The 23,195-nt window shown below is 40.6% G+C and overlaps 1 protein-coding gene across 3 annotated transcripts in view; it reads right to left on the bottom strand.

Moving 5' to 3' along the window:
• Window positions 1–3,637: 3,637 nt before the first annotated feature.
• DHX35 (DEAH-box helicase 35) overlaps window positions 3,638–23,195 on the bottom strand; it is a 35,937-nt gene continuing 16,379 nt past the window's right edge. For 2 of the 3 annotated variants that reach the window (XM_075108976.1, XM_075108979.1), the window contains 11 exons: window positions 22,488–22,698; window positions 20,628–20,752; window positions 19,792–19,846; window positions 14,285–14,380; window positions 13,824–13,918; window positions 13,122–13,199; window positions 11,840–11,969; window positions 11,069–11,150; window positions 10,445–10,516; window positions 7,923–8,061; window positions 3,638–5,400 (listed from right to left, as the gene is read on the bottom strand). In XM_075108976.1, the coding sequence (XP_074965077.1) occupies window positions 5,356–5,400; window positions 7,923–8,061; window positions 10,445–10,516; window positions 11,069–11,150; window positions 11,840–11,969; window positions 13,122–13,199; window positions 13,824–13,918; window positions 14,285–14,380; window positions 19,792–19,846; window positions 20,628–20,752; window positions 22,488–22,698 (1,128 nt within the window). In that variant the 3' untranslated portion in view covers window positions 3,638–5,355. The remainder of the gene's footprint in view (window positions 5,401–7,922; window positions 8,062–10,444; window positions 10,517–11,068; window positions 11,151–11,839; window positions 11,970–13,121; window positions 13,200–13,823; window positions 13,919–14,284; window positions 14,381–19,791; window positions 19,847–20,627; window positions 20,753–22,487; window positions 22,699–23,195) is intronic. The other variant, XM_075108978.1, reaches the window with a different exon arrangement.

The raw sequence follows: 23,195 nt of genomic DNA, 5'->3' as shown, positions 1-23,195 counted from the left end.
AATTTTACAAAATTTTGCTGGAAGGAGACACTTCACTAGTTTACCAGTATTTCACAGAAGAAAATCCACATGGCTAATGCTGACTTTCAACAAAGACGGCTTCACCAGCTCAACACTGGAAGAGTGTTTTAGTACACCCTAACTTAGTTACAACGTGAGATATGAAAAGAAGAAAGGTGTGGGGAAAGAAGAAAGGTGTAAGTAACCAAGAGCACCGACAGCCTTAGACTGACGCCTCAGCAAACCTCCAGGGAACACCTTTGTTAATGGGGCCCATTGGTCCAGCCTTAGGCTTTGATTCCACAGGGGGAACTGTCTGGATATACAAAGCCCACGTGCAGGAATTTTGAACTTGAAGGATTCTATTAACTCTCCATTTTCTTGTTACGAAAGTATTTCTATCAGCCAAGGCGGCTGCAAAGTTTAGTTTATTGAAAAACTGAGAGTTATAGCTGGAAGTAGTTACAAAAAAAAAAAAGAAAAAAACCCCAACCTTCTTTTAATGTCAACTCCGGTTGGTCACCCAGGTGAACCACGCGTAAAAGCCAGTAGCAAATGCTGCCAGTCTCCTTGCCATATTAACACACTCCCACTCAGCACGTCCTGCCAGACCTCCAGCTATGGTTTACAGTAAAGGTGACATTTTTATGACTCAGTGTGTAATTGAAAGAAGCGCCATAGAAATTATTGGTTGGGATTTTAGGTTTCTTGGAGCATTTTGTTTGTTTTTAAGCCCGCACGGCACACAGAACTCTGGGCTTTTTCACTCCTCTCTGCACTTCAGATACTGACTTTGTCCCACAGCCACCAACAGCTTTTTCCTTTACTCTTCCTCATCCCACTTATCACTAAAGTAATTTAATGTTCAAACTGAAGAATGAGAAAAACTTTTAAGAATTGGACAATTATTTGTTCCCCAAGATACTGCTGCTCAAAACTGATGCCTGCCACCTACTGGCACCTTTCTCAAAATGCAGTTGGTTTTAACCCAAAAGTGCACATCTCTGAGACAGCTCACAGAGAAAGTTAATTAATAACTTTAAGAAAAATCCTGTACAAGCTCTTGAGGACAAAAGCTCTGAAATTCTGAGAACAGACCAGAAGCTGGATATAAGGGCAGTTTTTCCATATGCCCCTTATGTTCATCTTGCAACTTTTTTGTTCCAGGTCCCAGTAGAAGACCTTTAAGTGCTGACTTGTGTTGTTGACTTGCTTTGCCAATTGTCGTGAGTATGGCCATGTGATAGAGAATAACATAAAGTTATGAAATTGCAGTAATAAACGCTGGCTCCAAGTTGCCTGCAATGGAATTACTCAAAGCGATGAACCAGTCTAGTAAGCGACACTTACCAGAATGATGGGATGACAACAGTTAGCGATGCACACTCATGCTCCCAAGTGGGGGGGTCTGAAGGGCTAGTGGCAAAAACAGATACAGCTAATTTTCCCTGGTCAAGAAAGCAGCTGAAACATAAGGAATGATTTAGACAATGACATTTCAGACTAGAATCGCCTTTCAAATGCCATGTCTAGGTGCTTTTTGCCCCCAGCATAGCAAGGCGAACGGCTGAGCCCAGCCTCGTTCCGCCTCCATAGCCCTGAAGTCATCGTGCCTGTGCTCCCGCATCAGCAGCTGCCTGCCCCACGTACAGGCAGTCCGGTCCTCGACTCCAGGACTACTGGTCAGGGGTTTGACCACAAAAGTCACACAAAGGGGACAAGCATAGCAATATTGGCTCAGCTAATTAATTCCCAATCAGCTTCTGGAAGTTTAGTTGCCCACCAACCCAGCCAGCAGCTCAGTAACGCCGGCTCAGCAGCAATCACAGCAGCAATCACAGCAGTAAGCAAGCAGAGTCACCATGCGAACTGACGATGAAGAAACCCTGCACCCCTTTGCACCTTCCCTGCAGATACCTCCCTGCTTCTCCGCTCTTCCCTCTCCCTCCTTGCCTGCAGCCGAGGCACCCAGTGGAATCAGAGAAACCCAGCCCTCCCTCGCAATCAGAGGCTACTTTGCAGAAAACAGCTGGAATTACTGAAACATTTCTAGTCTCTTACAGCCCTGCCTCCCCCACACAGAAGTGCTGCTCCATGCTCTTCCCACGTTAGCATCTCTGCCCTGTTTTTCCATCTGTTGGAACAGGAAATTATTCACTACTTGCACTTGCCCACAAGCCAGAAAAGATCTAAACCACCAGATCTAGAATGAGTCACACATATCTGATTCTGGTAAACTACTATTTTTTTTGTTTGTTTAAAGACACATGCAACCTGACTTACCACTTTTTCCTGATGCATCTGTAATGTGCTAAATGTAACATATCTAAAATAACTCAGCTTAAAAATAACTTACCTTGCATTACCTTGATGTACCCTTAGAGAACATTGCTGTGTGCATGGCTCCATTATATATCCTATTATACAGGCACTTTTAACATAAAGCACTGAAAAGAAATGCCGGTTACTTCTCCTTTATTTATTACACCTTTTAAATTTTGTTCCTTTAATTACTGGTCTCTTTCTTCAGGTTAACCGGGAAGAGTTGTGGCTGTTTCCCCATCAGTTTATCAGAATTATTTTTAATCTACAAGATGAGAAATATACTTCAATTAATATTGTCTTGGCTGACTTTTTATTCCCATTTAGCTTCATCTTATTGTATAAGATGGCAATGCTGAAGTCATGAGTAGAAGCAATGTGAGCATTTTCTGATGGACTTCAGGAGTATAGCTTCTTTTTTTTTTCCCCCAGAGTAATTTGACATTAATGGATTGTAAATTACCTTTTTTTAAAAAATATCTATCTCCTTGCCAGTGGTGGCATGACTTCTATTTCAAGCAGCATTTTAATTCAAGGGCCTAATATTTTAACCTCGTTCTCTAAAAGCCAGGTTTAAAATCCTTAAACTGTTTCATAAACTCCTTTACAAACATCTTCAAATGACTCCAACCTCCCCAAAATAGCACAGATTGTTTATGCAGCAAAGAGGCAACCAACAGGGCACAGTGGCCCCTCTCCTTAATCAAAGCTATTTAAAGCATAAAGCTGTGTACAAATCCAGCAGAGAGCCGTAGGCCAAAATTTTACAAAGTAAAGAGATTTTCAGGTCTTTCAAGTTTTGAGTCTCTGTCTTCAAACACCTTCAAAGGGTCCACATTTCCGATGAAAGCAGGGCTTTCTCTCTAAAGGTAACCTTAATCTGGATACTAAAACCACTTATTCTTAGCCTGCATCTCTAGTATAAAGTCTGCCTGTCTTGCACCCCCGGCAATACCTCAATTGTTTGTAAAAGTACCAAAAACCAAGTCTCAGTTTCTGTTTTTGTTTACAAAGACCTATTGCACTCATTCTTAGAAAAGTACGACTGCTTGCAGCGTGCTGCAAAGCTTTCACATCGCTGGGCTCGTAACTTAGCAGGACTCACAATCATTCCAAGACAAAATCTTGCAGATGTACAGCCAGGTGAAAGTACATCTGGAGGAGGGAGCTCTCCAGAACCAAACGCAATTCTCAGAACGGGCAAATGAAGTGCTCATCCGCTGACAGCCCGGCACGGTTCACACCAGCGCAGTACAACCACCCGGTACGCTGGGAAATCACCCACCGCTCAGGCCGAAGTGAGGCATTCTCAAGCTTCCTTGGTTCAATGGTTTTATTTTTCTTAAGAATATTTCCAGAGGACAGAGAGACACGGATATTTTACAAGTTTTCATATTCAGCTCTTTCTCCGATCCTTTAAGAGAAAAAAATCCCACAAATTGAATCTTTTTAGTAAGTGCCAGCCCTGCTCTGAGCTCTGGCTAGGAGACAGTCCCTGCCCCAAAGAGCTTCCATTCTAGGAGAGAGAGTAATACAAAGGTGAGGCTCACAGGGAAAACAACAAGGCAGGTGACACTGTTTGTCATGCTGCTGGTGCCATACATGGAGACGGGTACATCTTTTTGTGCTGGCAGTCAGGACGTAGCCACCGCATAGACCACACATTGCACATGACAGAACATGTTCTCTCTGCGGGTGTTCAGAAAGGAGAAGGTAAAGAAGCTCTCAAGAAAGTTTTCAAGGCAGTCCTGTGACGAGGAAGGCGTTTGTTCTATGTAGAAATTTTTGCCTATTTACACACTTTTTTTTTTTAAAAAGAAAATAAAATTATAGTTAACGTGCCAAAAAACGCTTTCACCAAATCAGTTGCCTTACAAAAATAAAATTTTCAAACAATGTGTTTCTTAAATAAATATCAATAGGGTTGGAAAAAATAAATACGTGTATCCAAGCTGTCTTGTTAAAACACAAAAAGGTACAGTCTCTTACTGAAACGTAGCCATGGAGTCCCGATCAAAGCAGCAACTGTTCAGAGCATCCTTCTCTTACAGTAACACATGAAGAGTCCCAAGCAGCACAGAACAGACTCTTAATAAAAGAAATATGTAGGACTGTGTTCCTTACAGGCAAGGACAGAACATTTTCATGAACGACAGAGGCTAAAACACAGTTTTCGATGTTATACCCCTGCTGAAATCTTCGGCTATTTCCAAGCAGTGAGCGGCTAACATCTTTTCTCTTGTTAGGAAAAGAAAAAAACAAAGTAAAGCCCCATCTGTGAATCTGATTGTTTGCAAATATATGTGTCAGTCCCCTGATTGAGCAAAAAATTAATCCTCTTAAAAATACTGAGCTACTCTTCCTCCCCCTCCCCAAACAGCAACTCCCATGTACAGAAGCAAGACATTTTAACACAAAGCTGCCTACAGGACTGTTACAGCACAGGGAGCCGGGGCAGCTCGACCTCAGGCAGGAGACTTTTATTGCTTGGGAGCACAAGCTGCACCAGTTCAGGATGGTCCAACATGAAATCAGTGTTTCCATGGCAGCCCCTTGCACTTCAAGGGCGAGTTCGTTGCCCTGAGCTCCTGCTGTGAGGAGTCAGTCTCAGTTTGGCCGGTAGTTGTCACAGTGCTCTAGGTAATGGGAGGCAGGGTACCCTATTCCCCACTCTCATAAGGCAGCCGTACCACACCAGGAAATCACTTTCCTTCTTGAAGGTTTTGGGGTTTTGTGGTCCTGTATGTCCTCTTACTTTTTAAACTGTTTCTCTACCTATTTAAAAGGAGCAACATGCCCAGATTAACAACAGTGGTCAAGTAGGCAAAGAATAAAATGTCCACAATGCAAGCTCTACATAGGTTTACAATGTACTGGTCATGCATAAACCCCTACAGATCCTGGCAGGCATTTAAACATTTAAGTTGATGTAAGATCGAATTGCTAATGAACTGACTGCTGAATGGACTGTAGCCAGCTTGAAATCACTGGTAGGTTCTGTATCTGATGTCGCAAGACTTAAGTCATGTCAAATCAGTGGTCATCTACTTTAACCCTTTTTGCTTTCAAGGAAAGATGCTGCAAGAAAAAGAAAAGAAAAACTGTTTAGCATATACACAATTAGAAAAATCTTCAACTAGAACGCTTTCAGTCTTTAGTCCCAAATATCAGAGACCACCCTTCCCAAGGTCTGCTTGTTACTGACATAGCTGAAATAAACCTAAAATAAAAAAAAAACCCACAGGTATCCCAAAGTGATATTCTGGCTTGGTATAAAATATCATCTTCTAGTGGTTGTGTGCTAACTTCAAGCATAGGAACAATTTCCCACTGGAAGCAAGTTGCCGGCATGTAAAAATGCACAGGAAGGGACGTGTGCTCCCCACAACACGTGCATAAACACTACGAGTACATACATGAAGTACAAGATTTTAACTGATGTATTAACACTGCAGCTGTAGCTGCACTGGACCTTTGAACCTCTACGCTCTTAAAGAAAAAGGCCTACAAAACTGTGGAATGAAAACACAAAGTCCTACAAAATTTGGAATGAGACATAATTGACTGAGACCACGATCGAGCTGCAGAGGAACGTCTTTTCACACAGAATCCTGTTCAGATGTAATTTGCTTTTAACTTGATATAGGAATAAAAATGTTCATATTTCAGGAATCTCTTATTAGCACAAAGATGCATCCTGCAGTAGAAAAAGGGTCTGAATATCTACGAATTCGCATAAATTTCTGTGTCTTTCAATGGCTTGCTTATTCAAAATTTACATGTATAATTCAAAACTTTACACAAGAGGAATATTTCTAATTTTAAAACATAAAGACACACAAGCCTTTTGGCTGATAAGGATAACGGACCAAACTGGAAAAGATCGTTTTCCTCAAAGCCAGCACTATCCTCTACAGCTTCCATTTATTTTAGGATGAAAGCAATGCTCAGGTCATGCTGCAAACTCGGTTCATCTCTATCAAGTCAGAAGGATGGCAATGGTAAAAATTAGGTTCAGATTTCATAGAATTTTATAGAATATCTACAACAGCAGCAGTACTACCTTGAAAAACATGTCCTCTCAGCCAGGTAGGTAATACTATTCAAGAGAAGCCCTCTTCACTTACAAAAAGCAACGCAAGTTTTGCCTGAACAAGTAACTGAGTCACATTCCCCAACACCACCTACCTAAAGGAAAACCTCACCCCAAAATTGAGCCCATGGAAAGGTCATATCATAATGGGGTGTTGCGCTGTGTATGGGATGCTACAACATGTAAATAGGTGAGTCAAAAGGACTAATTATTCCAGGAGCAGATTTGAGACAACTGCCACATTGGCTCATCTCGGTTTTACACCGTGCTTGCAGAATGTTTAAGGGCAGCTAAAGACTGAGGGGTCTACCCTTCAGGGTTCATCACTGCCTTTATCAAATGTGTTCTAGAAAAAAAGGCAGAAAATATTCAGCTACTTAGTAAGTGCATTTATAGAAGGTAACTGTGTGGATAACTGAGATGAATTATCCAGGTTCAACATTAAAAATCCCCCAACCCTCTCAAGTCAATTACATGGAGAGATGCCAATGCTGCTGCACACTGTAACCACAGAGGTATGTCCTAAGGTGCAACAACCACCACGGTGTTTTTATTTTTTCCAAAAACCCCAGGAAGTGAAAGAAAACAAACATCACATTCTCAGAAAAGTCGAATAGCATAGCAGATGTTTAAATCTAGATGTTTAAATCAGCCACTTCTGCAACATGGCTGCTCATATGCATGAACAGATCTCTTGTTTTGCACAGGTCTGATACACAAGCGCATTTTTTCACTCAGTATTTTGGAAATACTTCACTAATTTAGACTGTAAAGCTCAGTAGTTATTCATCTCCCACGGGAAATTCACATGCAAGATCAATTTGGCAATCTTGCCTGTACAGTATTTACATGCAATGTGGTATCAACAGCTCCAGCATAACCAACATTTAGATAATATTTAATACCAGTCCAGTTCTCAGAATGGCCGGTGAATAAATCTAGATCGACAGATTCACAGGGAACAGAGTTGATAAAGGATGGTGACAACCATTAACAGATACTTGTAAAGAAAAGGTAGGTGTATCTCACACAACAGAATTTGCAATAAAGGTTGTACAAATAGCAGCTGTTCTTTGCCATTTCACGTTTGAAGGGTTCAGAGCTGATTTTTTTGCAGTAAACATAATTAATGCTCAAAAAAAGCCTCAGAATTTGCACAAACATTTGCAAAGCATGCAGAGACTCCTCCAAAATGACTGTGCAAAGTATGACCACTGCCTAGCTACAGCACTGCTCAGAAGTGCTACCAAGTGCCTATATTCAAGTGTAAAATGGTCGAAGGCTTCATTTACCGGAGTGATACACTGTTTTGTAACTCTGAGATTGTGTCTGTTGGCTGGATAATAGGGAAAAAGCTTTCATGCATCAATTTATTATCCTCTTTCTTTATATTAAAACCACTACAATAAACAAAACCAAATTAATTTTTGTACCATTAAATAGACAACGACAAAACATAAACACTTAAAAAGTTCAGATACAAGAGCTGCTAATACAGCAATGGTACCGTTTGGGCTTTATGCCGATTCCGTACCGTTCCTTGCTGGTAAAAATGGGGTGCCAGTTCCAAGAGCCATGCAGATTCAACGGCAGTCACGTCTCTCATGTAATATTTAGCAGTCTGTATGACCTCATTGTACACTACCCTAGAAGAAAGGGAAAAAAAGAAAAAAAAAAAGTGTTTGCTGTAACGCCATGCGGGGAGCGATGATTAACAGCATGTTTAGACAGTTTCACATACGTGATGCCGGAGGCAGCATTTAGGGAGTGACAAGAGTCTAAGTTATAATACAGCCTCTTCTTTCCCTCTGGTTGTTCAGAGCAGTCTACGTTAAGACAACCTTTAGACTGCCATTAAACACACCTTCACATACTATCAGAACACATGAATGCAAGGTATGAAAGAAGGAATATTTCTTGTAATGAGGCCAAGGGAGACTCGAAACAGATGCTTTGGAAGAGAGAATATTAGTTACTGCATGGTATCATGAGGAAGGATGTCAGAAGCACCAGAACCCTGAACCTGTAACAAGTAGGGCACAAATCACAGCACGACTAGCCCTGGTGCCTGTCTGCAGACAAGCGAGATAAGGATTAGAGGAAGAAATCAGCTTTAACTGCTGCCAGAACATCTTCTGGCAAGAGATTCAGAATCAGCCAGCCATGTGGACTCAATCCCTGCTGCCAGCACGGGCAACCTATTTCTGAAGTCACCCTTCATCAGGGAAAGTCGTTTTTACCGAGGAAGCGCAAGCCCACGCGCGGAAGGGTTAGTCACCAAAACCATAAGTCATTATCTGCCTTCTATACACAGTAGAGCTGTAAACCCACAAGGTTTGTGGTCTGTCATTAATTGGTATTTTGCTCTCAAAAGCAAAGAGGAAAGAGTCCAAAATTCCCTCCTCTGCCAAAGGCAGCCCAAGACATATCAACTAATACAACTAAAGAGAAATCTGAGGAAAACAAAAAAAGAATGAGAACACATTTTATGTACACTTGTAACAGACAGAGGATTGAAGCCCTCAATATAGGATGGGTGCCCAGGTAGCAGAAGCACTGAAACTAGGGCTGCTGAGCCAGTTAAACTCCTGTCTTATAGGATGCCACGAGCCAGCGGCACCTTTAGGTTGGCGGTGGCAATCCCACACGGCGTTGGAAGACAGCTCTGTGCCTGTTCCGCAACACAGGGATCCACAAAGAGATTTAAGCCCAGAATCAGTATTCCCCAAAACTCCAGCGATACTGCTGCCACCAACAGCAAACAGGCTGTGAAGCAGTCTTAAGGTTTTGCCAGTCAAGATTTCCAGCTAACTGCCTGCAGTTCTGCTTTTCTATATGTCTGGAAGTGCCCACGGCTGGGATGGAAGCTCCATGCTGAGGACTCGTCATCCAAAAGCTGAGCCCTGGAGGTGGTGTGAGCTGGAGCAAACAGTCCTTCCAGTACTCTCCTACCACTAGACTTCCTTTCCGAATTAATTTCTTCTCAATTTATTCTTCTTACTGCCTGCCACTCTTCCATAACCCAACCTCTTTCAGGATGTTACCTACTGTAAGTTAGAAAATTTCAGAAGTGTATCTGCAAAGCATTTTTACTATTTCAAAAAAGTTGTGTTTTACTTTTAATAGCAGTGACAGAAGGTTAAAAAAACTGGGAAAACAGCAGCTAATTAGGTGAGTCTCAGTGGCAAAAATTACTTTAGCTACACTCCGCTCAACTCAGCCCTGAAGAACTGGTACAGTTAAGAACAAGTGAGCTGGACTCATTTTTATTTTGCGAGCCAATGCAACCGATGGCCAAGTTCCAATCAGTCACACTTCTGCAAACCCTCCACAATGTGTGTAGGAGCCCAAATTCAGAGGTAATGGGTGACACTGGCCAAGTTTATCCTTTGAAGTCTCAGCAACAGGCAAAGAAGGACACAAGTCCAAATACTTCAGGTTGATCATGTTGACCTGTCAGAATGTTAGAATCACATTTCTGATTGTTATCTGAGAATCTTTGACACACAAATGGAATTGTGATATCCCAGCTAGTATGAAAGTACAACCACTTCTTTCTTCAGTCTGCTAGACAGCTATAACTGCTCTCAAACTTTTTTCACCATGCGTCTGACATGGATGCCCTCTCCTAGCAAGCCATTTGCAATTACTGCAGCACCTCTTTGACAGGTCATTTACTTAATAGGCTTAATAAAAGTAAATTAATCCTAGTTCTCTCTAGGTACAGAGACCACTCGGGGAGCAATCTGCAGTGCAAAATATGGTGCCCTAGTAAAAAAGGGTCACCTGACTCTGCTTTCCAACTTCTGCAGGTTTTTCTGACAGTTAAACGTCACTCTCTTTCCCTGATTTATTTGGATACTGCCTACAAAAAGCTGCAAAGGTTATACCAGTTGAATTTTCTCTGTAGGAGCTGTGACCTTCCTCATCTATTCCTCCACTGACAGAGAAAAGTCATTCATGAAAACATCTGGATGCTGAGAATGTCTTGTAAAGATCGCAAAGCAAGTGAGAGCAGCTTTAACTTACCAGCGTGGAGGTTTCTCTGCGTACAACACTGAAGTGGGGTGGATATGAAGTTCATGGTCATCACGGATAGTCCTTGAAAGCAAGATACTATTTCAGATCGTGCATCTATTTATTGCTTAACATTTGGTTCCTTTCGCCCCCAGTAAGAATGTTCAATAAAAGGCAACAATGAAAGAGCTGGAGCAAATTAGAAACATTTGCATTTAATGAGCAGGCTTTCAGATTAAACCAGGCTTAAATCTTGGCCAAAGGAAGAATGATAATTTAATGTTCTAAAAGGGTTCTACCTGCGTTAAATGAAAAAGTAGAGTTTCAGGCTTCTATACAGTGCACTGGGAGTGCTACAAAGAGACACTGTACTTGCTTGTATCAACACAAGCTAATTACTATTAGTAACAGCTTCCAACCATCAATAGCTCTAATTATTTCTATTTGCCAAAGAGGAAAGAAACATTGAAGCGGTTTGAAGACACAAAACTTCAAATATTTAGTAAATCAAACACTACATGTTTCTTATTGCAGGTGTCTAGAGAAGCATCTGTTTGTTGGTTATACTTAGACATGTCCAGTCAAAGGAGATTTTAAACTAAGCAACAGTTGTAACAAAGCTATATATATATTTACCTGTAAGCTCCAGTAGAGTGGAATTTAGCTGCGTTAGCAAAGAATCCAGAAACTATGCATCTCAAAACAGGATCTGGATCACCTGAAAACAAGAATTTTTATGTAAAATGAGTCAATGGAATGGCAAAAATCCCTAAAATACCACTTAATCATCTCAAACAACTTTTCACTCCAAATCAGGCTTTAATAGCAAAGGCTTGAAGGCAGACAAGCCCTGCAATCTCTTTCAACTTTAATTTCACAGCAAATCAAAATTACTACACAGAAAACTACTGTTGGCACTGGTATGTCCATGAAGATGGCTTCATAGGCCTTAGAGCAACCTTGTGTGACAGCTATGCAGAGAAGTTAGAGATAAGTGCTGAAGACTAGTCATGGTACCCACGCGCGCGCAGTGCTGCTGGAAATCAGAGCCCAATGACTGTCCATTGTTTTGAACATACTAAAAAAATGGCTTTTTGAAAAGTCAAAAGAGGGAATGGGGTGACCTATTTATGACTCTTGGCAAATCTGTCCATTAAATATATAATCAGTGGTGATAATCTCTTGCTGGAAAACATAACTAATGAAGACTGGACTAAACATTAATTGTAAAAATGGGCTAAAATGCTCTCCTACAGTCATTTGTAGGAAAAAATTTTGGTTTTAATTAACATTATTTTTCGGCCAGGGAGAAAATACTTCAAAGGTTACAAGAAAAGCAGGAAGCAAACTGGCAATTTGGAGACTACCATCAACGTGTATTGGACAACAGTTTAAAAAGAATTTCACCTTCACTGGACTTCTTTGGCACTTTAAAGCGGACGAGAAGCTTTTTCAGCTGCTCTCTTACAACAGAAGCTCTAACAAGCCCTTTGTAGTTCAGAAAATGTTCCTGACACCACTGAGAGCTCTTGCTGTGCTGTACCGTAAGAAGAATAGAAAAAATTACAATTAAATACCATCAGCAAAACAAAACCCAATCTTTTTTGGATCACACAGTCTAGTTCTGTTTTCTTCTGTCTCCTCCAACATATTTATTGTAGTTTTCCCTGAAAGTTACCCATTTACATAGCAACTAACAAGGGCACATAACACCAGCAACTAAAAACATGTTTCAAATAACATCTAAATAGTAGCAGAACAAATGCCATGGGGTATTTTCAAACAGATGTGCTTCATTTCTTCATATGTGGTGAAAGAGAATAGCATCGGTCATTCCATTCTCACACACAAATGCATCATATCATAAACTAGTCTGTCTTCAATCTCAAAATGTAAACAAAATAACCTCTGTAAACTGTTTTCAGTGGTCTTCTCTATGCAAAGAACTACGTCTCCAGAAGCTAGTACTTACTCCAAGAGCCTCTGCATTTGGCTGTTTCTATGAGAATCAGGCAGATATAAAATTTAAATGGCAAAATTTCAGTTGACGCCTGATTGATTGCTTTGGGGCTGGGGAGGGGGAAGCCGTCTTTTAAACACTTGAGCGGTTATACTGCTTCAGCTCAACGCTTCTGCAAGTACATCATTACAGAAGTGCTTTATACCAGCAAAACATACTTCTCCCAAATAGGTATAGCACTTCAAAACCGTTAAGTAAAAACTCAGCTTACAGATGAGTGTTAAGACTGGTGTTAAACCTCAGGATAAGTATAAAAGGTCAATGAAAAAGAGGATATGATGTTCAATGAGTCAATTTTTATAAAAAATCATCGGTAAAATTCAGATACGCCTATAGAAAAGATGACAGAATATGGATTTCATTTGGAATTTGCATATCTGTTTTTCCCAGGTCCTTTCAAAAATCCTAGCCTCCTTGAAAATACAGTTGTCTACCCATAAGACTTCTGTGTTGTACCCAAGCCAAATTCTTTCTATCCTCCGTTCAGAGGAACTACAGAATGTCTGTGGCAAAATATGACCAGATTATCTTTTAAAGCAGAAGCTTCACTTAATAGACTTGGTAAGTCCTCAGCTTTGAGGATGCTGTATCTAGAACTTCCAGAATTAGAACTGAGGACTTCAAGTTCTTCCCTTTCCTGCAAATCCACATACACCTGAACTGACTTACTTTGACAAAGGCTTCATAAACATTAAGCATAGTGAGATGATCACCTTCTTCCACAGCAAACTTTCTGTGCTGCCTGGCCTGGAGAAGAAGAAATATTTTTATAGGCAGATAGATTTTTGCAAAAGTCACACCCAATACACTCAGTTCCCATCATCTGCGTATTGCCTGGTGACTATCAAAACTCTTGCCATACAGCACAGTTCCTCTAGGCAACAGCAATATTTTACTAGCCCACCTCTGTTCAGGAGCACTTTTAAAACTGGAATTAGAAAAATAACCTGAAAATGAACCTGCAAAATACAACATAAGAATGCATTAAAATGAGGCTCCTGCTATGTCTAAAAAATTTCCTATATCTTAATAGTCTCTTTTTTTGTTCCTACTGAAAGGAAGTGGTGTTTGGGGAGGTTTGGTTATTTTGTCTGCGGGGTTTTCTCCCCCACAAACCCTTATGCTGACCAATATTGATCTGTAACCCTTCACGTTTCTGGTTCTCAGAAGGTGGCTTTTAACACTAGTTAAGGGACTCCAGGATTCCCACTGTTACTCAGTTTCTTTTACCTATAACCAGCAGGTACAGTTCAAGACCTTGCTTCACCTTCATACAAACCTGAAGTCTGTAACGGCTACCAACAAAATACTTGGCAAAAAGTCCAGAAATGTGGAACTAACAAAAAGAAGATGAGACACAACTGAACTTACAGCCTGAGCTTTCTGATTTGGAGGGATCACAAAGATGTTCTGAATCTGCATCATGGCAGCAATTGTCAAAATCTCCTGGGAGCAGCCAAAATTTCCTGAGGAGTAAGTGGAGAAATTCAGTAAAGGAAATAGTTCCTCCATTCAACTTATCCCCATACAGAATAACAAGGAAAAGTATCAGATTATATTTTTACAGCACATAAAACCAAAATGCCTAAACTCCTGTATTTTTTTTAGTATAACAGTGAATGTTTTTAATGTAAAACTTAGAAGACAAATGTGTTAGACTTATTATTTGAGAGGTCCATGAGTTTAATTCTTTTCACTAAGCACCATACCAAGTTGAAGCGTACAGTTTGTTTCAAGTTGAGCGAATGTCTAATACTACACTCCAGTCACTAGAGGCAATATCCTCTACTCAGCACAAGACTGTGAAAAAAATCTGGTTTTTTTCCTCCTACCTGATTCCAGAAGCATCTTTGCAAACATAGGATTCAAAGGAAACTCTGCTATTCTCATTCCAAGAGGCTCTGTTAAACGGCAGTGCATATCCAAACCTACAGTATATTAATAAATGTAGCTGTGATACAGGCAGAAGTAGCACAGAAAGTCTTGTTTAGGAATTTAAGGCGTACTAAGTAGCAGAATTAAGAGCTAAAATATAGCAAATACACCTAAATTGCTGAATGTACACTTAAGCTTGGTTTAATGCAATGGCCAGAGCGCCTGTTAGCTGTTAGACTCATGCATCTCCTTTTCAAGTATTTAGCAACATCTTTGTTCGTGGTGATGGGAAGCAGGAGTCCTGATGAGGATTCAAAAAGGGCATAATTACGGAACGGGCATAATTGTAGAAACAGGAAGCTCTACTGGGGCCGGGCATTGTAGGGTGTCATTTTTACGAGTCACATCTGCTAAGGTCACGGAGAAAAATAATTTAACTATAATATAATCCAAACTAGAGATATGCAGCTGAGGAAGATTCTCTACAGCTTAGTCCGCCTCATGCATCACTAACTAAACTGTCAGCCATGTTCCAGCTGTAACCTTTTTACTGGTGATGGAACAGGGGTAGGCATGACAGCTTGCTTTTCGATTCCCAGGTATCAGCAAGCAACCCTGCACGTTTAGCGTTTTAGTTGTATGGCTTCCTACAGTCAAACACCTGCAGCAAGGTTTACCCATGCAAACCACCAGGTCATATTCTAATCCAGAGCACCATGCTGAAACTTCAGGGAAAAATTTAAATGGAAGAACGTTTTCTTTGCAAGAGGACATAGGAAATAGAATTTAAAAAAAGAATACAGACACACGAAACAATAAGAAGAGCTTGCTAAGAAAGGCAGCAAAGAGCAAGAATTGAAAGAGAAAAGAAAACTGCAAGTAGGCCAAGTTGTATGAGGTACGACAAGGAGGCAGAGCACAAGAGAAAAGCTGCAAAAGGAGGGACTAACAAGAGCCCAATAGTAGGACTTTGGGGCACTGTAGATCGCATAAATAACCACAGCAAAGTGGACTGAGGAAACACAACTGTGGCCCATGCATTATATAAACATATTATTTGTCAAACTGTGTGGTGACAAAAACCCACAGCTGTATTTCAGCTATGTTTCACAGAGAAAAGCAAAACCACAGATCAGGTCAAGGAATGAGGTCTCCTATAGCTCATGTCAGCATACCTAAACCCACAGATACCTCTATCAAGTGTTTACTTTCCTTTATTACTTGGTATGCTATCATCTCGCTCACTGTGACCATGGAGTAATTCACTCACCACACCCCTACACTGTTCAACAAAACCTAACAGGCATTTCACATAACATCACAGTATTTTCCCAGAAACAGGTACAAAAGGCAGCTTATGTGAAATGAAGAAGTAATATATTTAAACACAAAGTCACAGAAACTGCAAAAATTAAGGTAGGATAGCTTTCATTTGACCCATTGCCGTTTGCCCCAGTCGGCAACCCAGCCCCACGCAGCCGCTCGCTTGCTCCCCCCTGGTGGGACGGGGGAGAGAATCGGAAGAGTAAAAGTGAGGCAACTCATGGGTTGAGATAAAGACAGTTTAACAGGTAAAGCAAAAGCTGCCCGTGGAAGCAAAGCAAAACAAGGAATTCATTCGCTCCCTCCCACGGGCAGGCGGGTGCTCAGCCATCCCCAGGAAAGCAGGGCTCCGTCACGCGGAACGGTGACTTGGGAAGACAAACGCCATCACTCCGAATGTCCCCCCCTTCCTCCTCCCCCCCCCCAGCTCTACGTGCTGAGCATGACGCCATATGGCATGGAATATCCCGTTGGCCAGGTGGGGTCACTGTCCCGGCTGTGCCCCCTCCCAGCTCCTTGTGCCCCCGGCAGAGCACGGGGAGCTGAAACAGTCCTTGACCAGTGTAAGCGCTACTCAGCAACAACTAAAACATCTCCGCATTATCACCAGTTTCCAGCACAAATCTAAAATATAGCCCCGTACTAGCTACTACGAAGAAATCTAACTCTATCCCAGCTGAAACCAGGGCACCGGTGCAATATGAGAAGTTTAAGTGCTACCACAACTAATAGCTTAGAATACGCTGCCTTTCATCTACAGAAAGATAACAGCATTCCCAAGTAGGAAAAAGGAGATATTACCATCTTTCTAATTTTCTCCAGGTGCATCAAGCCAAAACCCTTCAGCTTCTGCTGAATCCTACAAATCTCAATGCAATTTTGCATGGATATAAATAGAGCTTGTGCACAGATGCCTTTGCAGCACTAAGCCTGAATATACACAAAAGGCCTGCAATGGATACTAGTTTGGAATAGGTAAAAGTTTCCTTGATATAATCTTGGAAGCAACCATTGTATCCATATATATAGGAAACTGGAGATCTTAGAAAAAGATACCGCAAAGATTTTTATTGAACATGCTCAGGAGAGATTATTCAAGCACTGTGGCACTAAAAACTTTCAAGTAACACCTGCTAGTATGTGATGGGCTGAGGGAATAAAAACACTCTCTTGAGTGGTTGTTTCTGATAGGTGACAACTTACAAATATTCAACAAAATCTTGGATCTGAAATAAAGCTAAAAATAAAGCCACTTTTTACCTGCTTATTTGCCTCCTAAATTAAGCTTTAAAAGAATGAATGCCAGCTGACAACTCAGACTTTCAAAGGGACAAAGGAGAAGTCTGAGAAGAGATACTCCTGATGTAACCAGCTTGCGGCACTGTAAAAATGATCTGTCTAAAAACAGTGATGTGATTATTCAACAGAACTATCTCAACCTTAAGAGGGTCTGCTCTGCACAAGTTACCTTGTTGGCACTGCATTGGCACAATAGGGTCCCTACCCTAAACTGCACGTTCGTATGCTATTGCAATGCAAATATGAAATACATGCTCATACCTGCATAAGAGAAGTTCAATCCTCACTGCACCTGCCAACGCTTGGGCAGCTTCACCTCTGCTACTTATATAAAATCTCCATAATAAACCACCTAAAACCTTAAACTTCAGCAAAAACTGAGGAGCTAATCCATATACCACACACAGAGGCACACACATTTCTTTCCATCTTAAACACCAACATCAGCACTTCTCTGCTTTGCTACAAGAGCCGAGCAGCCAAGAGAGTAACAGCTCTGTACTTTCCTGGGAAGCTACTACCATGAGCATCACACTTTTGCCAAAACATCAAACATCTAATCAGTGAGTTTATTGACCTTTCCTCTCCATTTCCCTAAGGTGGTCTTGGCTGTGAATTCATCCTTGCAACATGTTTCTGAGCCACTGTAAGGTCCTTGTTCCAAGCTTGAAAAGGTTGCCAAGAACCAAGTGCCTTAAGTGAAACCCTCCTTTGCGAGATGGAACTGAATCAGCACAGAGCAAAATCACGGCCAAGCAGAGTTACAGCTCCATGAGAATAAAAAGGGAACAAACTGCCGCAAGTTACAACACAGCATTTGTAAGTGATGTAAAAACAGCCACATGCCTCTGGAAGCTTCCAAAACTTACACAACCTCCTTTACACTATCCTTTTCATCATGTTTACATTATGGAGCAAATATTGTTAACTTTGAATTAACTTCAAACACTGAGTTAAAGTCAATTTCATTTTGATTACTCGTTCTTGTGTCAAGTTTGCTTTGTTTAAGTTTGTTGCATTCAAAAAAATTAAATAGCTGTCAAAAACCCAACAATATAATAGTTCTTCCTATAAACAAAATTAGACATTGCACTCACCACAACAAAAAGGAATTGAAAACTGTGTATAAAAATATTACTACAGTGTGCTTTGAGTGTAGCAACATAACGAATAAAGCCAAAACGAACACATTTAGAATCACAGAATATCTCAAGTTGGAAGGGACCCATAGGAACATCAAGTCCAACTCCCTGCTCCGCGCAGGACTACCTAAAACTAAACCATATGACTAAGAGCATTGTTCAGACTCTCTACTGAATTTAAGGACAAGCTGTTATTAGTAATTCAGAGAAGATAATTAATAATAATAATAACAACAAATATTCCAATAAGTAGCTAAATAGTAGAAAAGTACTTTGAATTATGCTCTCACAGGGTCTGTTAGACCAGCTTTTTTTTCTTTTCATTAGAAGTCTGTGTGTATCTGTTCATTTGTCCATAACCAGAAAGTTCGATAGTAAAACTAGAGCAGCCTCTCTTTGCGAGCTGCATGCAAATGAGCTTCTATGCATTTAAAGCATGAGAAGCAAGCGGGCTCCGCTCTGAAACACAGACACCGAGTGTGAGAAACCTGGCTGCAATTCATCCAGGAGAAGATGTGCTGCCTGATCAGGGTTTGGTTTAAACTCTGTCTCAGCTGCAGGACCAACACCACTAACATCAACAGCACCACACTACGTAAGGTGTAGCTTTTTAGCCATAAGCCACACTACATTCAGAGCAGACACACACTAGAACTAATTTTTAAAATTATAACTAGATAAGTTATTAAGCACGTTTGTCAGTCATACCTTCAAAATCATATCAACAAGAAGGTCTGAAAACTAGGATGTGGCCCTTGCTTTGCTAAGCCATCAGGAAGCACACTTGCTCTCAGGTTTAATTTTAGTGTCCAATGGCTGGCCTCTCCCAAATTCAAGCATCAGATTATACTTAGAATGTGTAGGCAGAGCTCCCACACACAGGTCAAGATCAGATAAGGGATGTAACATGCTACCAGAAAAATTTTAAATAGATACACTATGCTTTTTAAAGTCTGACCAAGGAATAAACAAAGCAGCAATTATATTAAGCTTGCTAAATTCTGATGCTGAAAGAGATGTCAAACCTTTACTTTCAACATTTTCTGTTTATACTTGCAAGTGCTACATGATTCCATCACTGTAACACAGTAACACAAAATGAACGATCACAACACAAAGAGATTTGAGTACCTAACAACTTATCTAACTGGGTGCAGGTAAACTTAGTGTTTAACTCATGTACTGATCTGTGTCCGGGCTCTGTTTGTACCTTCACACCACTCTCTAAGGACTGAAGAAACACAGAGGATCTGCCTGAGGGAATCAAGCCAACACCCTCAGCAGCTCAGAGCCCTGTTCCTAGCAAGGACAAGTAGCTGGTTCCTCCCACAAAGGTGCAAGGAAATACACAGAAGATAGCTATAAATACACATTTGCCCAATCTAAACAGTTACATTCTTGTTTATATTCTATGAAATAGATTTCTAGTTCCTCACAGAAAATTATTGCTGCCTTTTGCCTGCTTACCTGTCTGAAATAACCAGAAGAAAAGAACGTAAATTCAGAGGAGACCGAGGTACACTGTAAAAACACACCAAAAAAAGCTTCCACCACTCAAGGCTGCGTTTTCCCCTTCTCAAAGCACAGTTCTCAAATGCAAGTTTGATTAGTGTCCATCCAACCACCAAATCCCAATTAACAATTTTTTTCCATAACTCCTGTAACATAGCTATAAATAAAGCAAAGCACAATATTCTTACCTCCTAAAGCATACAGCAGTTCTAAAGCTTGCACCATTGACTGTGCAGGAGGTGGCTGTGAAGAAAAAAAATGTGCATTGTTTAAAGTTATCATCATAGAACACAAGAATTTTCACAAATATTCTTAGATCTTCCTCTTTCACAAAATCCTTAAGTTCCACCTACCTGCCTTCTGCGTACACAGAATGAAGAAGGAGCTCCCAGACTCTCCCTACCACCCTTCCACTGACCACCAGTGCTGCGAGTCAAAACCATCTCAACAGGCTCAGCATCATCGCTATGATGCTCTCCAGATCCGAGGCAGAAAAGGCATACTTGCTTTGTCCAGCAGTGATGCCAGCAGCGACCAGAAGAGTTACTTAACTTTCTCTCCTAATGCTACCATGTTTGTTTTTCACAGCAATACAAAAGTAGCTAGAAACTTTACAGAAAACAAATCTATAAATTAGTACTGCTCTTTTTAACAAGACAGGCAAGCACAGGTTTAGTTCCACAGATATAATTTTTCCCCTTTCTCTTCATATATTCACTGCAGAGTGACTACAGTTACGGTATTGCAGAATCTGAGTTCGTCTTTCTTGGCCTTTCTTGACTTCTCAACACCTCTAACAGCAAACTAGCATACACGCAGTCATCACGTCTGAGTTGTCACACACACTTGCACTAGTTGATTCCCCAAAACACACGTCGCTACCTGACAGCAGACAATGCGCTATGCTTTCCAAATTAACAGGGCAATAGTTACTGGTTAATGGTTCTGTGGGTTATCAGCAAGTCATCCTGTGATCTTTCTTCACCCTAAGGAAAGATGACAGACTTTACAGCCTAGGGCTCACCGAAAGAAAGGGGAACCTGAGCACATTGTCGATTCCCAAAGCCTTCAGCTGCAAGATGACAGGTGCAAGGTTACTGCGCTGCATCTCGGGAACAGTGGACTTGGGCAACTTCTCGAAGTCCTCCTCTGTTATGGGAGAAAACAAAGCAATTTGGGACTGAGTTTCAACTCCTACTGTGCGCAGTCAACATGACAGAATCGTACCGGTTTCAAGTTAAAATTATCAAGTATGAACACTTAACAGGTGTTAAAAGAACTCTAACTCAAAGATCTTTAACTACTGTATTTTAAGACGCTTTAAATAGAAAATTCAATGGGTTTGGCTACATTACTGAGTCTGTAGTCAACCCACCCACACTTCAATTAGAAATGTTACAAGTTCTTCACAGAAATCTGGAAAGACTTTATTTCTCTTCTGTCTAATATTTTTAATCAGAAAATAAAAGGCAGTGTGCAATACTTCAAAAAAGCATTTTTTTAAAGAAGGGACAATGAAAAGTTCAAAACCAGCATGCTTTCAGTATAAAAATACTATTTTTAGTGACTATTCAAACTAAATAAGGTTTTAAAAAGCATATTTATTTTAAAGACTAAGGATTGAAAATCAATTTATTTGGCAATGCCTTTTATAAAGTCCAATCACTATGAAGTCTAAGTCTAGAAAAATACTTCATGTAAGGTCAAAATTCCTGTGCCTTTCATTAACTAACTCTTCTGCAGTAAAGACAGACACACACACATATCCCTATGCTGATCTACAACTCCAAATCAAGACAAGAAATACATTATTTTTACCTGAATTATTTTAATTTCTAGACAGAACCCTCTCCTTTGTCTGTTCTGTCTCAGACTTTCACTAAGACCAAGACAAAGACAGTGTACCTTTTCTCTACTTTTGTCCATTCAGTGCACTTTAAAAGGGACTTTAAAATATTTCTTAAAGCACCCATTAGGCCAGCTCTCAGGCACACAAAAATAACTTCAGTGTAGTCATGGTTTCTCCAGTAAGATACTTAACAAGCTAAGTAAGTTTGGTATATTATGCAGCAGACATTCATTCTTGATTCTCCACTGGGCACAAAAGTTTAGAGAATAAATCACGTCTTTGTTTAACGTGGCAACTGCTGGCAAGCACACACACATTTTTAAAGATATGCTTGATCTAAGTCTCGACGCTCCAGTAAAACTAGAGGGAACCTGAGGCACATAAGCAATGGCAGTGCTCAACTGCAAAGCCTTTTCTCATTAAGCAGCTGATAACCAAGACAGTTAGGTTGCAGGTTTCTGAATACTGGTAAGTCGCCAACAGATTTAATTTAACAGTAATTTTTGTACAGTGCCAGGATCATTGATTCATGAGATGCATTTGGGGTTGGCACCCATTCCTGTGAAAAAGGGGCCACAAAAAGAAGTTTTCCCTTAGTTTTCTGAAGGATTTCTAGTGTCCTTTGTTAGATGCACAGCCTAAAGCAGGCTTTAGTCACAGAAGGGAGCACCACAGGTGGGTATTATAAATTGAAGCAACTGCTCAGAAACCAAAACAATTAAAAACCAAACTTCTCAGCAGACTCACCACTCTAAGAGTTGCATTAACATTACAGGTTTGCAATTGCTGACAATCTCATAGTACCTACCCAGCTCAATTTGTGTTTCTGATTCATAAAAGGTTTCTGTTTCCAACACTTAGCACATATGAACAATGTATTTCTAAATAAGCCAGAGAAATAACGAAGGGAAATTTCTCTTTCTCACTGAAGAAAAAGCACAGTTTTGTTCTCCTTAATCAAATACTTTAAAAACTGTAAAACAAAATGGAAGTCACACCAGCAAGTTCACCTTCCCTACACATCAAATTACTGACCTGTATAAAGTCTGTAACATTTCCCAGAGCGGTTCCGTCCCGCACGCCCTGCTCTCTGATTAGCCGAAGCTTTAGATACTGGTACCACCACAAGGCATTCGATGGCTGTTTTGGGGTTATAGGCCCGAAGCTTCACAAAACCACAATCAATTACAAATGAAATTCCGTGAACTGTGATGGAGGTCTCAGCAATGTTGGTGGCTACTATCACCTACAGATACAGAGAGGATACTGTGAACTCCCCAATTACACTATCAAGCCCTAGCATCAGTCCACAGGACTCAAATGCAAGCCACATGAAAGATCTCAGATACAACAGTTCCAGTAAGCACGCTCTAGAGTACAAAAGGATGCAGTACATGCAGCAGAAAGAGCTGTCAGCTTGAAATAAGCCCAGTTTTTACAGCTTCACAGTCACTTTCTTACTCAAATTTATTCTCTCTTCATAAAAGAACTTGGCAGTGTTTTCAGAAAAAATCATTGGCAGTGTTTGCAGAGAAAAATGTTAACTGACTGTAAATCAAGTGTTCTTATGTAGCAAACTAAAAATATTTTCTTTCTGCTTCTCAGTTATATTGAGCTGTTACTTGTAATGCTGGAGTGAGGCAGGGGATAGGAGGGGAACAGAGCTGATTAAATGTTCCACGTGCAGTATTCTTGCAGAGATAGACTTACATATATGTCCCAAAATATTAAAAAATAATTGTT

Source organism: Phalacrocorax aristotelis, chromosome 13 (genome assembly GCF_949628215.1).
Source record: "Phalacrocorax aristotelis chromosome 13, bGulAri2.1, whole genome shotgun sequence".
Lineage (NCBI taxonomy): Eukaryota > Metazoa > Chordata > Aves > Suliformes > Phalacrocoracidae > Phalacrocorax > Phalacrocorax aristotelis.
The sequence above is the reverse complement of the archived record's forward strand: the minus strand, read 5'-3'. Positions and strand labels throughout refer to the sequence as shown.